This window comes from Garra rufa, chromosome 1 (genome assembly GCF_049309525.1).
Source record: "Garra rufa chromosome 1, GarRuf1.0, whole genome shotgun sequence".
Classification (NCBI taxonomy): Eukaryota; Metazoa; Chordata; class Actinopteri; order Cypriniformes; family Cyprinidae; genus Garra; species Garra rufa.
In genome coordinates, this window is record NC_133361.1 from 53241929 (window position 1) to 53260984 (window position 19056).

General features: G+C 33.3%; 1 protein-coding gene across 1 annotated transcript in view; it reads right to left on the reverse strand.

Moving 5' to 3' along the window:
• ntn1b (netrin 1b) overlaps positions 1-18254 on the reverse strand; it is a 93313-nt gene extending 75059 nt beyond the window's left edge. The window contains exons 1-2 of the mRNA XM_073833551.1: positions 18079-18254; positions 16882-17931 (exon numbers count right to left, since the gene is read on the reverse strand). Coding sequence (XP_073689652.1) covers positions 16882-17896 — 1015 coding nt within the window. The 5' untranslated portion in view covers positions 17897-17931; positions 18079-18254. The remainder of the gene's footprint in view (positions 1-16881; positions 17932-18078) is intronic.
• Positions 18255-19056: the final 802 nt, after the last annotated feature.

Genomic DNA, 19056 nt, shown 5'->3' on the forward strand with positions numbered 1-19056 from the left:
ATATATATATATATATATATATATATATATATATATATATATATATATATATATCATATTTAACATATTGAAACAGTTTCCTTGAAGTATAACATGCAGAACTTGAACAATTTGACTTGATTGATGAGTAAGACAGCCGCAAATACAAGGCAATGATCCCAAACTGGTTTTACAGTTTGGTATAATATGGAGAATAGCTATTATGGCTAAAAAAAAAAAAGCCTCTGCTTTCTGACAGCATGTGGGCCACCCAGCGGGAGATCACGACTCTGCCTGAATCATCTCTCAACAGCCAATGACAGAAGACCTTCATCTATCATTTCCTCCCTATTGGCAGCCATTGTGCAGATGTAGTCATGATTGGACTCCGTTCATTTCTGCGTTGACTGCAAATGCGGCCTTTGATGTTTGTTGGTGGGGGTGAGCATGCACTGAAGGTAACAGCAGTGTTGAGGAGACTAGTTTGAAAGTGCTAGCCAAGCTACATTACAAGCTACTCATCATTTAAAGCAGTTCAACTACAGCTTGTCCTAGCAGCGGCAGACCTGAAAGAAATCTTGGGTAATTGACTAAAATAATACCAAAAAAAAATGTGGGTAATAGTAAAGGAATCTGATCGTCTGTGCATTTCCAACCCTGGCTTGGTCATGTGGCGGCGCAAAAAAGACTTTCTGAATCATGAAGCACTAATTCTGTTTGTCTGTGCCAGTGTGTGTCAGTGAGAAAGAGACAGAGAGAGAGCACAAAACGTGTCCGTTTACTCTAGCATTCATTATTCCACCTTTTCTCTCTCTAGCTCAGGGTGGTCCATGCGCTAGCCAGAGTGCTATCACAAATGCAGGCCAGAAAGATTCAAACTGGCACAGCAAAACCAACAGAAACATAAATGTCACCACACACAAGGAGATATTGACTCTCTCACACATACACAACTACGCACAACCCTTAAAACCCCAAAATACATGTTTACTTCTGAGCTGCTGTTGTGGTTGCCCACTAAAAGAATGTTAGCACGGTCAACACACTGTGTCATCAGTTTCACAAACAATACTTTACACAGAATGCGTCTAAATACTTAAATTATGCTTTTAGGGAATTTTTTGTACATGCGGCATGGTAATACCATGGTATTCTTTGAATGCCTCAGAGAGTCATATAAATATCGTGGTTTATAGTTATGAGTAATAATGTTGTGGGCAATGTAATGGGTTTGAATGGCTGGTACTGTGAGCTACACTCTTAAAAATAAAGGTTTCAGAAGAGTGCTTTTGCAATGATGCTGTAGAAAAGCAGTTTAGGGTTTGCCAAAGAACTCAGTGAACAGTTCTTAAAGGCATAGTTCACACAAAAATGAAAATTCTGTCATTAATTACTCACTCTCATGTTGTTCAAAACCTGTAAGACCTTTGTTCATCTTCAATACACAAATTAAGATATTTTTGATGAAATCCGAGAGCTTTCTGACCCTGCATAGACAGCAAGAGGAGGAAATGCCTCTGTCATGATATGATTGGATATGACTGGTTATGATTGTCTGTGATTGGTTCATGCACTAAATCCTACCTCTTGTATTCATGCACATTCTGTGTTCACAAATCAGTTTGAATTAACAATATAATGGCGTTAATGGTAAGACTAATTTTAAAAAGTAAGTAAACAACTCACACACTTAGATATAACCACTTTGTAACATCAAAATGAGACTTAAAATGGCATGAAAACATGATCTGTGGGAGTTTTTAGTGAGTAATCAAGCTTGATGAAATTTTAAGTAAATCTTGTGTCTGTGATTGTGATCAATATTTCCAGAGCAAAGTTAACTATTAAAAAGAATAGCTGAACATAAGTGCACAAATAAAAATAAAATATACTGTTTAAACAGTTACTGTCTTGAGTTATTATTTTGGAATAAATATAAAATGCTTAAAAACACTAACTTGATGAGATTGCCAAGAAAATATGACTGTGTATAATAATAAAATAGCAAAACATCATAATTGTTATCTATACTGTACTACTGTACAATACTGCCACAGAACCATTTTATTCAATTTCAGCATTTCACAGATGATCCTTCATTCTCCCAAGACAAGTGTAATTCAGAACTGACATCATCACAGGACTTGAAACCTGCCGGAAAGATTTGGCAAGAATTTCAACCCCTGGGATGAAACACCAGCAGAGACATCCAAAAAGAGATTCAGATAATACCCAAAAGGCCGATCGCAAATATACACCGACTGACGGGGGATTAAAAACATAAATATTAGTGGGGAAACACGCAGAAGGCCAAAGCAAGCAGACCCTTCCACCAGAAAATGGACCACCTCTCCTAACCAGCCTCTAAAACCAGGATATATCGTGTTTTCTCTGAACTCCCATAAAGCCAAACAAAGCCTTTTGGCTCATAAGTCATGTGTGTTTTGAATTATGAGCTCAACAAAACAAAATCCCTAAAACATGGAGCTCTTTGCCCGGAGGACTGGCGATACACGGGGGTTTGGATTTTGAAATCCCAAAATACATCTCTTTTGTGTTTTCTTTGTCTTGCTCTGCTGTTTTGTTTTGTTTTTATCCCCTGTACTTCACCGCAAAATCGCAATCCTGCGATCCTACAGTTTTGGGTTGTCAAACAATGCTTGTGGTTTAGTGGATGTTTTTAAATGGTTATAAATAAACGAAATGCAGTATTAGAGGCTTGTTCTGTATAGAGGACAAAAATAGTTAAACAGTCAATAGCAAGTAAGTGCCATTTGAAATCTGTTGTTTTTTCCTTTTAATTTTGTTTTTTAAAAATCTATCAGAGGTGCTTCATAAGGAAACTATTTTTGCTCATTATTAACGCTTTTATGGATAGTTCACCAAAGAATGAAAATTCTGTCATCATTTACTCACCCTTAGATCATTTCACAAGAGTTTCTTCTAAACACACAAACGTGCATAAAAAAGAATTTTGAAGAATGTTGGCAACCAAACGGTTGCTGGTAGTATGAGAAAAAAAACTACTATGGAAGTCAATGGCTACCGTCAACTGTTTGGTTGCCAACATTCTTCAAAATATCTTCTTTTGTGTTCAACAGAAGAAAGAAACAGGTTTGGAACAACATGAAGGTGAGTAAATAATAACAATTTTCATGTTTTCTGACCTAGTCCCCCATTAATTTTTTGTGAGCATCTAATGCACCTTGAGAGTTCAAAATTAAGAGCATCAACCCATGTTTTTAACAAAAAAAAAACTTAAGTCAGAAAAAAGTCAGTGAATTGACTTGTACCTGAACTTTAAAGGGGACTCGACCACCTTTTTATTTGTGGTATCTCGGTCTAAATTACGAAGCCAAATAAATTCTAATTTAATTATAATAATAGGAACAACAACAATTTTATATTATTGTTATTCCAATGACAGTAATAGCCATATACAGTCAAGCCCGAAATTATTCATACCCCTGGCAAATTCTGTCCTAAAGTTACTTTTATTCAACCAGCAAGTTTTTTTTTTGGACCGGAAATGACACAGGCTTCTTCCATAAGATAAGAAGACGATGTACAAGAGGCATCATTGTGGAAAAAAATCTTTTATTTACATTTGAACAAAAAGTGGCATGTTCAAAATTATTCATACCCTTTGCAAACTGTCACAGTCTATGGGAAAATCCAAAGTTCTATACCATTCCAAATAGTCCAAGCTGTTCTAAAGCATCCTAATTACCCTGATTCATTGGGAACAGCTGTTTTAATCAACTCAACAGGTGAAAAACAGAAGCTCTCTGCTGTTGGTTTATGGACAGTCATGGCTAAGACAAAGAAGCTCACTGAGGACCTGCGGTTGTGCATTGTGGCTGCTCACAAGTCAGGAAAGGGCTATAAGATCATATCTAAATGTTTTGAAGTTTTGAAGAACATCTCAAGGCAGACAGTCCAATGGACACTGCACACCGCTGGGTTCCACGGACGCAGACCAAGGAGGACACCACTTCTCCAGCTTGGCCTTTGCAAATGCTAATCTGGACAAAGAAGAAGACTTCTGGTCTTCTGTTTTATGGTCAGATAAAACAAAAATTGAAGTGTTTGGCCACAATGATGTAGCCTTCATTTGGCCTAAAAAAGGAGAAGCCTTCAGCCCTAAGAACACCATCCCCACTGTCAAACATGGTGGTGGGAACCTAATGTTTTGGGGGTGTTTTTCAGCCGGTGGACCAGGGAACCTAATCACAGTAAACAGCACCATGAAAAAGGAGCAATACATCAAAATTCTCAACAACAACATCAGGCAGTCTGCAGAGAAACTTGGCCTTGGGCACCAGTGGACATTTCAGCACGACAACGACCCAAAACACACAGCAAAAGTGGTGAAGAAATGGTTAGCAGACAAAAACATTAACGTTTTGCAGTGGCCCAGCCAGAGTCCTGACTTAAATCCAATTGAGAATCTGTGGAGGGAGCTAAAGATCAGGGTGATGGCAAGGAGACCCTCCAACCTGAAAGAGTTGGAGCTCATCGCTAAAGATGAATGGGCAAAAATACCAGTGGAGACATGCAAAAAGCTGGTCAGCAATTGTAGGAAGCGTTTGATTGCTGTAATAGCCAAAAAAGGCTTTTATCATTGATTATTGAGAAGGGTATGAATCATTTTGGACATGCCACTTTTTGTTCAAATGTAAATAAAAGCTTAGAAATATGTTTTTCCACAATGATGCCTCTTGTACATTGTCTTCTTATCTCTTGGGAGAAGCCTGTGTCATTTCCGGTCAAAAAAAACTTGCTGGTTGAATAAAAGTAACTTAAAGTCAGGATTTGCCAGAGATATGAATAATTTCAAATACTATGCTAAAGCATAATAACCCAAAAGACAATTCAAAGACCTTTTATGTCAGAATATTTTAAACATCTACACTTTTTGCCCGGAAAACATATTACGTTTCATATCGTCATGTGACCACGATAATATCGAGACAGCTTTGCTATCGCGATACCATGATATTAATAATATCGTTACATCCCTAACTCAAATTAAACTTATGTGCACAACTTGAGTGTTGAGTAGAGATGTGGCACAATTAACTTAAAGCAGACGAAAATCTCGACTTCTTTTAATGAAGTACTGTAACAGCTGTCTCAATGGCAGATCTTAATACACTACAGATTTGGTGTTTTCTGCCCTGATGCATCTTGAGAGTTGAATGGTTTGCCTTGAGTGAGTCACTGAGTCGTCTGACTGCAGGGTCCCGCAGGGGTTTTAGGAGATGTGTCAGTTTCCATGCAGTGGGTGTCAGAAGCAGCTCTAAGGACTGACCAGCCGTCCACCTGCTTCCGATTAGCAGTTTGAACTCACTCCTGCTCTCTTTTTTCTCTCTCTCTCTTAGCATTTGTTTTCATTTTTGTGGCTTCGTTTTCTTCTCATTTAGGGAGAGGGATCACAGAGGAAGTTTTATGTGATTTAAACAATTTAATTTCCTGTTTTAAACAAACTGTTGATATTCTTGAGACACATTGGTAACACAAGGATCTTGCCAATTTGTCCATTTACAAACTGCTGTGTGATGACAAAATCACAGCCAAGCAAACGTTTTTTGTGTTCTTTGTTATATGTGTATATATGCTATGATAGTAGGATGTTGAACCAATCAGATTTCACAGTGGGTGGGGCCGTACTCATTTGCACTTGTGCGGTTGGCAGATGCTTTTATCCAAAGCGAATTTATGGTCTACATTTTATCACTGCATGCATTCCCTAGAAATCGAACCCATGACCTTGGGGTTGCTAATAACATGCCATATTGTTTGAGCTAGAAGAATTTTTCCCCTTTTAACTTTTAGTGTGATGCTACTGCAATGGAAAACCAAGTAATTGATTTTATAAATCTGGAAAAAATGGCTAAAATGAAACTTGTTCCTGAAAACTGGATTTTTACTTTTTTTTTTAATGTGATGCTGCAGCAAGAAACTAATTAATTTAAAAATCTAGAAATGTAATTATTTTAATATAATAAATTGAAAAAGTATGTCATATTTTTTAACATTATAAACAAATTAATTTTTTTAATGTTTAATTAAAAAAAGGCTAAAATGATACCTAAAACTGAGCAAGAGGAATTGTTTCCCTTTTCACTCAGTGTGATGCTGCAGCAATAGAAAAATAAATTATGTATTTATTATTATAAATAATATATTAAAATAAAATATAAAACATCTTTAAATTGCTATTGAATTTTTTTTAATAATTTTAAGCAGATTTTACGGAATTCAATAAATAATTTTAAAAAGTAAAAAAAATGTCATTATTATTATTATAAATAATATAATGAAAATAAAATATCATTTAAAACTTCTTTAAAATACTATAATATTTTACTTAAGCTAGGAAATGTAATAAATGTAATTATTTTAATATAATAAAATCTTAAAATTATGTAAAATTATGTAAAATTAAAAATATGTAATATTTTTTAAAAATTATAAACAAATTAATTTTTCATTTTTAAATTTCCATTTAAAAATCTATAAATTGCTATTATATTTTTCATAATTGTAAGCAGATTTTTTTAACATAATTGCTATGTTTTTTAACAGAAATTAAGAAATTATTTAAAAATGTAAAAAATAAAGAAATAGAATTAATGTTATTATTATTATAAATAATATAATGAAAATAAATTATCATGTAAAATTTCTATAAAATACTGTCATTTTATTTCTTTTCATTTTAAGGATTTTTTCTCCTTTTTACTCAATGTGACTGAAAGTAACTGACTGAAAAATCTGGAAAACTGAATAATGTATGTATTATTAAAAATAATGTATTGCAAAAAAATATATAAAAAATCTGTAAATTGCTATTATATTTTTCATAATTGTAAGCAGATTTTTTTAACAGAAATCAAGCAATCGTTATAAAAAAGTTGAAAAAAGAAATATAATTAATGTCATTATAAATAATATAATGAAAATAAAATATTTTAAATTTTTATCATTTCTATAAGATGCTATAATATATTTACATTTTTTAAACTTGTTTATAACTTTTTTCTCATTTTTACTCAATGTGACGCTGCAACAAGAAACTAAGCAACTGATTTAAGAATCTAGAAATGTAATTAATGTAAATATTTTAATATAATAAAATCTTATACAAATCTAAAAAATTATTCAAAATTATAAGAGGAACTGTTTCCCTTTTTACTCAATGTGATGCTGCTGCTGCAATGGAAATTAAGTAACTGATAAAAAAAATCAGGAAAAATTAATAAAGTATTTATTATGATAAATAATGTATAAAAATAAAATGTAAAAAATCTATAAATTGCTATTATATTTTTCATAATTTTGAGCAGATTTTTGTTTTTTACATAAATTAAGAAATCATTAAAAAATGTAAAAAAAAAAATAAATAAATAAATTGAATTAATGTTATTATTATTATAAATAATATAATGAAAATAAAATATCATGTAAAATTTCTATAAAATACTATAATTTTTTCTTTTCATTTTAAGTATTTTTTCTCCTTTTTACTCAATGTGACTGAAAGTAACTGACTGAAAAATCTAAAAAAAAATGAATAATGTATGTATTATTATAAATAATGTATTAAAATAAAATACAAAAAATCTATAAATTGCTATTATATTTTTCATAATTGTAAGCAGATTTTTTTAACAGAAATCATTGCTATGTTTGTAACAGAAATTAAGAAATCGTTAAAAAAATGTAAAAAATAAATAGAATTAATGTTATTATAATTATGAATAATACAATGAAAATAAAATATCATGTAAAATTTCTATAAAATACTATAATTTTTTCTTTTCATTTTAAGGATTTTTTTTCTCCTTTTTATTTAACGTGACTGAAAGTAACTGATTGAAAAATCTGGAAAAATGAATAATGTATGTATTATTATAATTAAATTAAGTATTAAAATAAAATATAAAAAATCTACAAATTGCTATTATATTTTTCATAATTGTAAGCAGATTTTTTTAACAGAAATCATTGCTATGTTTGTAACGGAAATTAAGAAATCGTTAAAAAATGTAAAAAATAAATAGAATTAATGTTATTATTATTATGAATAATACAATGAAAATAAAATATCATGTAAAATTTCTATAAAATACTATAATTTTTTCTTTTCATTTTAAGAATTTTTTTCTCCTTTTTATTTAACGTGACTGTAAGTAACTGATTGAAAAATCTGGAAAAATGAACAATGTATGTATTATTATAATTAAATTAAGTATTAAAATAAAATATAAAAAATCTACAAATTGCTATTATATTTTTCATAATTGTAAGCAGATTTTTTTAACAGAAATCATTGCTATGTTTGTAACAGAAATTAAGAAATTGTTAAAAAATGTTAAAAAATAAATAGAATTATTGTTATTATTATTATGAATAATACAATGAAAATAAAATATCATGTAAAATTTCTATAAAATACTACAAGCAGATTTTTTAAACAGAAATCAAGCAATCATTAAAAAAAAGTAGAAAAAATAAATATAATTAATGTCATTATAAATAACATAATGAAAATAAAATATTTAACATTTTTAACATTTCTATAAGATTTTATAACATTTCTGTAAGCATTTTTTCTCCCTTTTATTCAGTGATGCTACAGCACGAAACTTAGTAACTGATTTAAAAATCTAAAAATGTAATTAATTTAATTATTTTAATATAATAAATATGTAAGGAATAATTGACGACGGGCCGTAGAATTCTTAGAAAATAATGCACACCCGAGGTGGCGATGCGGTCAATAACCGCCCGACGCGAAGCGGAGGGTGGTTGCCTCCGCGAAGTGCATTTTAAATCCTTTAACGCACGGCAAGCCGTTGATTATCCCGCTTATTCCATGGTTATAGACAAATTAAAACTAGGATTGATATTTGCAGCGCAAAATTTGACTGAATGGATAAAAAAAGACTGTTATTTTCGTCAGTTATGACACGCAGCTCTAGCATTCTGGCCGCTTCAAATCAGACACAGAGATTAAATAGTCCGGTAAAAATCACATTTATTTGAATGAAAAATAGCATTTGTTTCAGTAGATTATCGATCGACCAAGAGAGAGGGTGAAGGCAAGAGAGATGACAGTTGTGTGTGTGCATAACGTTACCTGCCTGCATGCTGTGCGTCTCTCTCTACAAACAAATTCATTCAAAAACAGCAGCTTTACCATCCCGTTGCTGAGGAATATAATGTAGCGATCTAGTATCTAGGATATTTTAATAAGGATCGCAGGCAAACGCTGACAAGAAGTTTATGTATGTGCGCAGCACAATGCGATCTCCGACCTCTCTCTCTCTCTCTCTCTCTCTCTCTCTCTCTCTCTCTCTCTCTCTCTCTCTGTGTGTGCTTTTGCGTGCATAAATTAAAGCAGCGCATTAATATAGAACGGTGATTAAACTGACTTGGAACTACCTGTGCATTAAACGGTTTTACTGCACACCTGCCAGCCAATCAGAATCCAGTATCCAGACATTCCATGGAATAAATATATATATATATATATATATATATATATATATATATATATATATATATATATATATATATATATATATATATAAATAAATAATAATTTCAAAATCATAAATAAATTTTTTGAAAAAGGCTTAAATGTTACTGAAAAATACTTAAAACTCACTCAGTGTGATGCTGGAGCAATGGAAATGAGGTAAAAAGTTAAAAAAAAATTTTTTTTAAATAATAATAATGTAATTATTATTATTATAAATAAAAAAATACTTATTATTTTAAAAAAAAGAAAGAATTTTTTTTTAGTTAAATAAATAACAAATTTGTTCCACCAAAATCTTTAAACACACAGAGGAACTGAATGTCTAGCAGTGGTTCTTTTCTGCAACCACTTTCATGACATCACCCTTTTGCACAATTCTTTCATCAGACTTATGGTCCGGCGACAGCACTGAGAAAACCACAGATGGTCCGCAGACCTCGAGCAGCTCTTCGTGGTAGCCCAGAAATCTGCTCACGGTTCCTTGTAGTCTGCTCAAATCACAGCAGGCCAAAAACACCACGACCCCGAGGACCACAGTGGAACAATGCAGACAGATCCAACGCAAGACAATTCCAGCAGTCTGCTCTATGTCAAGAGCCGAGAAGCACGTCTGCCTTAATCAGTCTCCACGCACGGGTTAACGCGCTTATGTGAACGTTTAGTCGACAACAAAGTTTTGCTAACAGAGACAGCAATCTGTAAACTATATTCATTCAATTTTAGCGCAGTTCCTGATAGATGTCTACGCAGAAATCTGGAGCGCAGAAATGCCTCTTGGTACATTTCTGACTGCTGGATAGAGGACTGAGCTAATTTGGTATTGATTTAATGACAACATACTGAAACCCTCCTGCCTGCTTGAAGATGTATTTGTGCGGAATGAAAATTAATGTTTCGAAAGTTTCCAAGAAGCAGTTATCGTCGGGTTGGGTTTCAAAGTCTACAAATGTTTTTAGTGAAGTCTTTTGCGAAAGGTTTGATCTTAGGAATGCTGTGGGTCATCAAAGACATTTTTATACTTTATCAAAGGAGATTTTATCACTATTGTATGGAAGCCCATTTCCACCATGGAATAAATAAAATACATTCAAAAACAAATGCTGGGTTAAATACGGACAAACTCAGCGACTGGGCTGTTTTGTTTAAAAATGACTATATTTCTTACTTAAATTGAACCCAAAATGGGTTGTAAATTTAAAATCAGACACATAATTACTAGAGGCATCTGCAATAATCAAAAGGTGAACATTTTTAATAAACATTTAAAAAAAGAATATTTAATTATTATTTAAACCACTGTTTTTTCATGCACCTGTCATGTTTGAGATTTTAGGTTTTTTGGTTTTTCATAAAGTAAATGTTTCAGAAAACATCCAAAAGACACCATTAAGTGTTTTTTTAATAGCACTTTATCTATTTGTGTCAATAGATTTAAATTACAATACATATTTTAAGGGCCGTTTTCTCAAAATGGGTTTTTTCTCCTACACTGAGCCATAAATCTCCACTTTAGTAGCACTTACACACACCAAACTTTACATTTTTTTAGTCCTGTCTATATTCTGAAGGTTTTTACAGAGGGATTTGTTCATATATCATTTGCTTGATTTTATATAACATTTTATTTCCCCAAAAGACTGTAAAAAAATATATAGTTTTCTGCCTGTTCTAAGTATTTTCTGAATTATGCACTGTAAAAAAAAAAAAACTAAAAAAAACACACAATTTGTTGAGTCAACTTAAAATAATTTGTTACCCTGCTGCTTTAGAATTTTAAGTTGAATCAACTCAAATATCTAAGTTGTCACTTAGTACAACTTAACATTTCAAGTTGACTCAACATTTTTGAGTTGATTAACTGAAAATGTTAAAGCAGTCAGGTAACAAATTATTTTAAATTGACTCAACAAATAGTTTTTATAGTGTGGAGTGACAAAATGAGATACCTAAAATTCCCTCTTTAAAACATTTGACTCTAATATGTAAAAAAAATAATAATAAAATAAAAAAAACAAGAATTTTGAAACTGACTTCATCCAGTGTTTAGATTTTTATACTAGAAATGTATGCAAATTAGCGCATATTTCATTAAATAATGCCTCATTTGCATATTAAAACTTGTAATACAAAAAATATTTGCAATTATTAATGTAATCAATCTACTGAGTAGTAAGGTAATAACTATTAGTTGTTGTTTTTTTTACTTTATTGCAGTGTCTCGTCTTATTTATGTTCATTTATTGAACATATTAATAAATGTTAATATCTAACCTATTTTGGGTTCGTTTTAAACAAGAAATACAGTATTTTTTAGGCAATAGTTGAGTTAAATAAAACTGGGCAGCAGGTTGGTTAAACATTTAATCCAACCGCTGGGTTTAGAGTATACAATTTCTAAAAAAGGTTGCATATTTTATCAAAATTATTTTTTTTCCCCACAGAATTGCAACATATAAACTTGTAAAAAGTTGTAAATAACTTAATATTCCATGGGACAAAAAAAAGAGAGATTTGTGTGACGTAAAGTAAAAAAGGAGAAAAATCTAAACTCAGAATTACAAGAAAAAAGAATTCTGCAATATCTCGCAGTTCTAAGAAACAAAGTCCGAATTATGTGATAAAAAAGTTGCAATTAATAATGTTTTTTATTCAGTAGTGAAAACAGGCCTCCATACCAATGCCCTTTTCGGTCTAAAGTTTAAATACTACATTATTTGCTCAAGATATGTGCATTGTGGGATATATTACATTCAATATCATAACGAAGAGCACTTTAATGGCACATTCAGCTATTTTAACCACACAAAAACTATTTTTGTGTTGTGCCTGAGTCTTGTCTAGTGAGAGATCCTGAGTCTGATGATCAGATATTGTTATATCACTATTCACATCTTAAAAAGATACAAAGTTCTCATACCAAGCTATCAGTAGCTTTTAAAGTACTCTGAAATCTAGAGGGAGATCTCTATGCTTAAATAGTTAAATGCATCATAAACAATGGCATCATCCACCTGATTTTTGATTCTGAGGCATTACTGTCAGTACTGTCTTACTTGACAAAATAAAGCCCAAAATACTACTTGTTTCCAGCTTTTTTAACTATTTTGCGTAACTATTTTAACTAATTTTAAAGGGTGAGGTTATAAAGTTGTATCTAAAGAGTTTTATCTTCATTCTCCACAATGCAAATGTGGAATATATGATGGATAAACACATACATACACTAGCAGTCAAAAGTTTTTGAACAGTAAGATTTTTTATGTTTTTAGAGAAGTTTCTTCTGCTCACCAAACCTGCATTTATTTGTTCCAAAATACAGCAGAAGCAGTAATATTGTGAAATATTTTTACTATTTAAAATAACTGCTTTATATTTGAATATATTTTAAAATGTTACATCATTACTCTAGTCTTTAGTGTCAAGTGATCCTTTAGAAACCATTCTAATATGCTGATTTGCTACTCAAGAAACATTTTTATTAGTAGTAGTATTAATATTTCAAATAGTTGAGTACATTTTTTTCAGGATTCTTTGATTAATAGAAAGATCCAAAGATCAGCATTTATCTGAAATAAAAAAATTTTTGCAACATTATACACTCAAAAGCATGGAGTCAGTATTTATTTTATTTATTTATTTATTGTGGGGAAAATAAATTATAAAATTAATACTTTTATTTAGCCAGGATGTTATAAACTGATCAAAAGTGCTAATAAAGGCATATATAATGTTACACAAGATTTCTTTTTCAGATAAATGCTGTTCTTATGAACTTTCTATTCATCAAAGAAACCTGAAAAAATTCTACTCAGCTGTTTTCAACATAATAATAATATTAATAAACGTTTCTTGACCAAATCAGCATATTAGAATGATTTCTGCTACAAATTTAGCTTTGAAATCACAGGAATAAATTACATTTTAAAATCTATTCAATTAGAAAACAGGTATTTTAAATTGTAATTTTGGACCAAACAAATGCATGCTTGGTGAGCAGAAGAGACTTCTTTAAAAACATTAAAGATCTTACTGTTCAAAAACTTTTGACTGTACTCACTTTTTACTGTACAGCTGTTATATCGCTGCTCATATCTTACAAAAATGCATGAACTTTTAATAATGTCCTAGTTTTATGCTAAAATCGTCTCATGTAACCAGACTTGTGTGTAAAGCGGGCCCTATAAATTGAGTTTCCCCCCAAAAGTTTGTCATTTTTATTTTTCTGCTTTCAGTTTTAACCATTCAATTAAATTTTAATAATCAAAAACATGTCTAATCGGTTACATTCATAAGAATTCATAAGTAGCTCAGAAAATGGTTCAAAATGCTATATCTGAAACAGAAAGTCACAATACATAAATTGCAGCATCAGTGTCAATTCTGGATGTTTAACTTTTTAGCTATTTCATGTAACAGAACATTCTATTTGAAACAAATGCTCATAACTAGACTGACCAAATTTACACAAGCAAATAAAAAAGTACAAAAATAAGTTATGCAGTTATTATGCAGAAGTTATTACAGCATTTTAAAGCTTTTTTTAACAAATGTGCAAATTAATTTTCACAAATGCACACACATTTTTGGAAGCTGCATTTAAAATTGTTTGAATAAACATCTTTTGATTGCAAATTGGATCCAAAAATAAATTTTAATAAGTTTTTGTGATGATAACTATTTTTCTATTTATTACCAAGTTACATCTGCATGTAAGTCTTCCAGAATTTTTTATTATATTATATTATACTCTGTATTTTTAAAGTAAGGTAATATTTAATGCATTTTCAAACAGCAACTGGGGCTTTAGAGTTTGCATGCTCAATAATAATGCTCAAATGTGGAATAAATAATTAAAAACAGTATAAGTATGACCTATTTTAACCATGTTTTTCTCAGTCTCCTGGCTTTTTGCCCTGCTTGTTTTTGCAAGTTTGGCAAAAATTGTACAGTGCATACGTAAATTCCGGAAGTATCTTATCTAGATAACATTCTTATCGTCATGTGAATGATACACCTAATTTCCCACAAATACCTGCCTTGCCCACCTCATTCCACTGAGTAGAATGGAAAGAATCCGGACAGAAAGACTTAGTCCTAATTATGAGGCGCTTGATCAAAGCAAGCAAATTTGTCCCAGATGTAACAATCTCTTTGAAAAAGTTTGAGACAAAACTTTTGACCAGATCTTTTTTTGTTTCGTTTTTTGGATTCTGTCGCCGATCTCATTTACAGCTTCATCATCGAGCCTTCCTGTTCACCTCTGAGTTGTCGCGTGCAAACACACAGTGAGAAAACAGCTTCTGTCAGTCATCTGTCATATCATGATGGTACCCTCATTCTCCATTCATGGGAATGAACTTTTATTTATAACCACAGGCCTACTGACACACATTCATCTACTGCGCAACAATGCTCGCGCATACGCATGACGGCCATCTGTCAGGAGCGTTTAATATCTGTTCGCACAATTTTTTATTTCGTTTTTGACTCCGCCGAGTGACAACAACCTCATCAAACAGAGCATTTGCTGACAGCTTGATGCTTTTGTTATGGAGTCGTGTTTAACACGCCATACGTGAGAGGACATAAAAAGAGCAGCTTCTGAGCAGGAGCCTTTATTATGATACAATTGTGAAAATTAAAAGGAATTATACAGTTCTTTCACAATGAGATTCTCATGCTCATGTTTAGAGACGATATTATTTTCTTCCTTAACAGGGGAAACTGACTTTTCATCTGGAAACCAGCAGTTTACTTTCAACTCGCCAAAACAAACAACAAGACTGATGTAATCTTCCCCTCAATCTGATAATGACACCTGCCTTGCAATAACACGACAAGCCTTTTCAGCAGATCTCGCCCTCCAGAATGTTTCCTTCCACAGAATGGATGTTGAAAGGCACTTCCAAACTCAGTTACACCCACCCACCCATTATTATCTACTAGCCTGCATGACATGTAAATGATTTCAAGTTAAATTTGATGCACAAAATGCAACACTATGTTTAAAAATGAAATGACTCTGATTACAATTTGTTTTAATTTCATCAAATGTCTCAAATCTAATCTAATGATCACTTCTTGGAGTAAAAATCATGTGGGATTATATAATAGGATTCATGTAGAAACATGGATGCATCGTCAGGTGTTCACGTGGGTAAAATACTTTTTCTGAAGTATTCCTCACATTAAATATGTGAATAAAAGGTCTATTCTTCTCATGACAAAAGTTGCAATAAAGTGAAACCTGTCTAAACTAATTCAGATATTTTAAATGACAATGAGCGCAGTTTATTTAGTGCATTTGATGGACTTTTAACAGACTATTTGAATAAACCAATGTGTTTCAGGCTGAATATGAATCCTAAGAGTCTTCATTAGATTTATGTTTAAACGATTCTGATAGGAACATGAAATATGAAATTAAAAAAGAAGACTAATCTTGATGTGCAACATGTTTGCATTAACTGATGTTATACTTTTGGCACTAAAGTTCATCTATAAACAGGAAAAAAAGAAAGAATAAAAACTAAAGAATGACAAATCATTCAAACAAACTGTTAGATTTGCATAAAGCAATCTGCAATAAAAGTATGACGTTCCCTTCAAATGTTTATTAATAACATCATGCATATCTCTCTTTTTTACCTCATCATCCAGTCTTTTAAGCATTTTGGAGATCTTGTAAGGTCTAACTAATAAAATGTGACCCTGGACCACAAAAGCAGGCATAAGGGTCAATCTTGAAATAGAGATTTGCTGAACAAACAAGCTTTCCATTGATGTATGGTTTGTTAGGATAGGACAATATTTGGCCGAGATACAACTATTAGTAAATCTGGGATCTGAGGGTGCAAGAAATCAAAATGTTGAGAAAATCGCCTTTAAAGCTGTCTAAAGTTCTTAGCAATGCATATTACTAATCAAAAATTAAGTTGATATATTTAAGGTAGAAAAGTTCCAAAATATCTTCATGGAACATGATCTTAATATCCTAATGATTTTTGGCATAAAAGAAAAATTGACAGTTTTGACCTATACAATGTATATTTGACTGTGCTAATTATTACTGGTTTTGTGGTCCACAAATATCTACATATTCAACATTTTTATAATCTAATACTCTTTTGTCATCATAATCTGACTGACAATTTAAGCGAAAACTGCTTTTTTCAAAGTTTCTATGAACATTAATGTAGCTGGTGAAAAGCATGACACTTTTAATTCATATATTTTCCATAATCATCATAACATTTATGCATGACTGACTAATGAAATCTATTATGAAATGTTTGCCTACCAACGAACATCAGCACTTGTTGATTTAAAGTACATCAAAAATGACTCACCGACACATTCGTTCGCCTCTCTGGCCGTCGCGCGTTGCCACGGCCGGTCGTAGTGGAAGGGCTTACACCTGTCACACTCTGGTCCCGCCGTGTTGTGCTTGCACTCGCACACTAGGTTCCCTTCGCGGTCTTTTACGCACTTTGACGCGTGCCCGTTACACTTACAGCGACCGCCGACCTGCAGGTCAGACACGGCGTAAAAATACGAGTCCCTGGCGAGCTCCGAGTCATCCTCGTTCTCGTCGCCGAACGTGTGCAGCCGGTTGAAGGTCACTTTGATGTCGGTGGCTGTAACCCAGTCCTGCAGGACGGGAGAGTTGTCGAAGTCGTGCGCGGAGGGTCTGCCATCCAGCGTGCTGAACGCGATGAGCCCACCTGTTAACGGCTGCATGTCCGTGTGCGAGTCCGTGCAGATCGCTTCCTGCTCGTTCTGCTTGGTGATCGCAGCTTTGCTCGGTTTGTTGTACATTTTCTTGCACTGGGTTGAGTAGAACTGAAACGGCACCCAGGTTTTCCCGTAATCCATGGACTTGAAGATGGCCATAGATTCAGGGCGAGGAGAGCAGAACTGAAGGCTCACGTAAGTCACCTCGAACTTCTTCCCTAGGGACAGCGTCAGAGTCACATTCTGCGGGTACTGCACGTAGTTCTCCGACTGCCAGCAGGTGAGGTTGTGAGGGTTGTTGAGGTCTGTTAGGTACGCGGGTGGATGCGTTTTCTTGGGGTCCGTGGCGTCGCAGATGTTGCAGTCCCTCGATCTTTCCTCGCCCTTCTCGGTCACCACGCAGTACCGCGACGCCGGAGTGCCGCAGGTGCTGGAGACGCGCACGTCTTTTCCAAACGCGGAGTTCACAAAGTCGGGTATGCAGCGTCTGGGGTTGCCGTTCTCGTCGTAGCACGGGTCCGGAGGAGAGGATTGAGCCGCGAACATACTCATTCCGTATCCACCGCGAGCACCGGCCACCATCCCGATGATGGACACCATGGAGACGCACGCTACCAAAATCCTTATCATTGCGACCCGGGGTCTTCAGTGTCCCTGAAACAGCACTGAACAACAAAAGAAACTTTTGCATTTAAAAAGAGACCGAAATGCATGTATTTGGAATCATTTAGCGTGGAAAGATTGTGTGAAAGATTTGTGCGTAATTAAACAGGCGACTTTTCCTAAAGACAAATCCACAAAGTGCACTATACCTCTTTGCTCGGGTGGAGAAGTATGGCAAACCCGTCTAAAAAAGAAATTATAGGGCACTCTCCCTTTCTTTTCTCTCTCCCGGATATGTTGTAATCTCTTTTCCCACTTTCACCCGATATGAAACAGAAAACCTGCTATTACTTTCCAAGGCTCCCTTTCTTCCTCTGCCTAACTCATTCACACCTCTGCCTCTCTGTGACTGAGTGTCGCAGCTCAGCCCTTCTCTCTTTCTGCTGCTCTGTCTGTATTCAATAGGGGGTTCAGTCGTTTACCATTCTCTCTGTGCGCCTGCATGAGTAAAGCACTTTATTGCCCATGTGTGCAAGAAGCACAATGGAATTCTAATGTACGCTTATCTGGAGTTGCATTTCGAGTTGTTCTTAATTATAGGAGAACTTTTGACTATCTGGAACTATAGAACTGTTTATTTATGCGTAATGACAGTTTTGAAGGGTAAAAACTTTTTGTTAAAAGAAATACAAATCGAACGCTGAGCAAATTATATTATATACAGTATATGCACAGGGGAATTCTGCTAAATTATGAAACAGTATAAAAAGCGTTGCATTATTTTAACATTTGAATTAAAACTAAATGTATTCTTTTAATAAAAATACATGAAATGCACTGCATTTAAAATATCGTATACGATAAATAAAATCGATAAATTACAAACCATTACAAATTACAACTATTTGACATTGCATATTGCGACTTTGCAGTTGCACTATAGCAAAGTTGTACATTTTGACTGATAAACCCGAACCCTTTGCATTGGATGCGGTGTTCTGTGAATCTGTGAAAACGGAAATAAATAGCATTTGCACCTTATAAATGTGCGTTAAAATCCAGACGCATTTCTGATTACGCAAACCCACTGTTGGCCACCCACCGTGTCTCGTAGCCTACTCACTTGTTGATTCACCCTTCCTCACAATAAAGAAACGGCGACACCGTGTGGTAAAGTGGAGAATAGT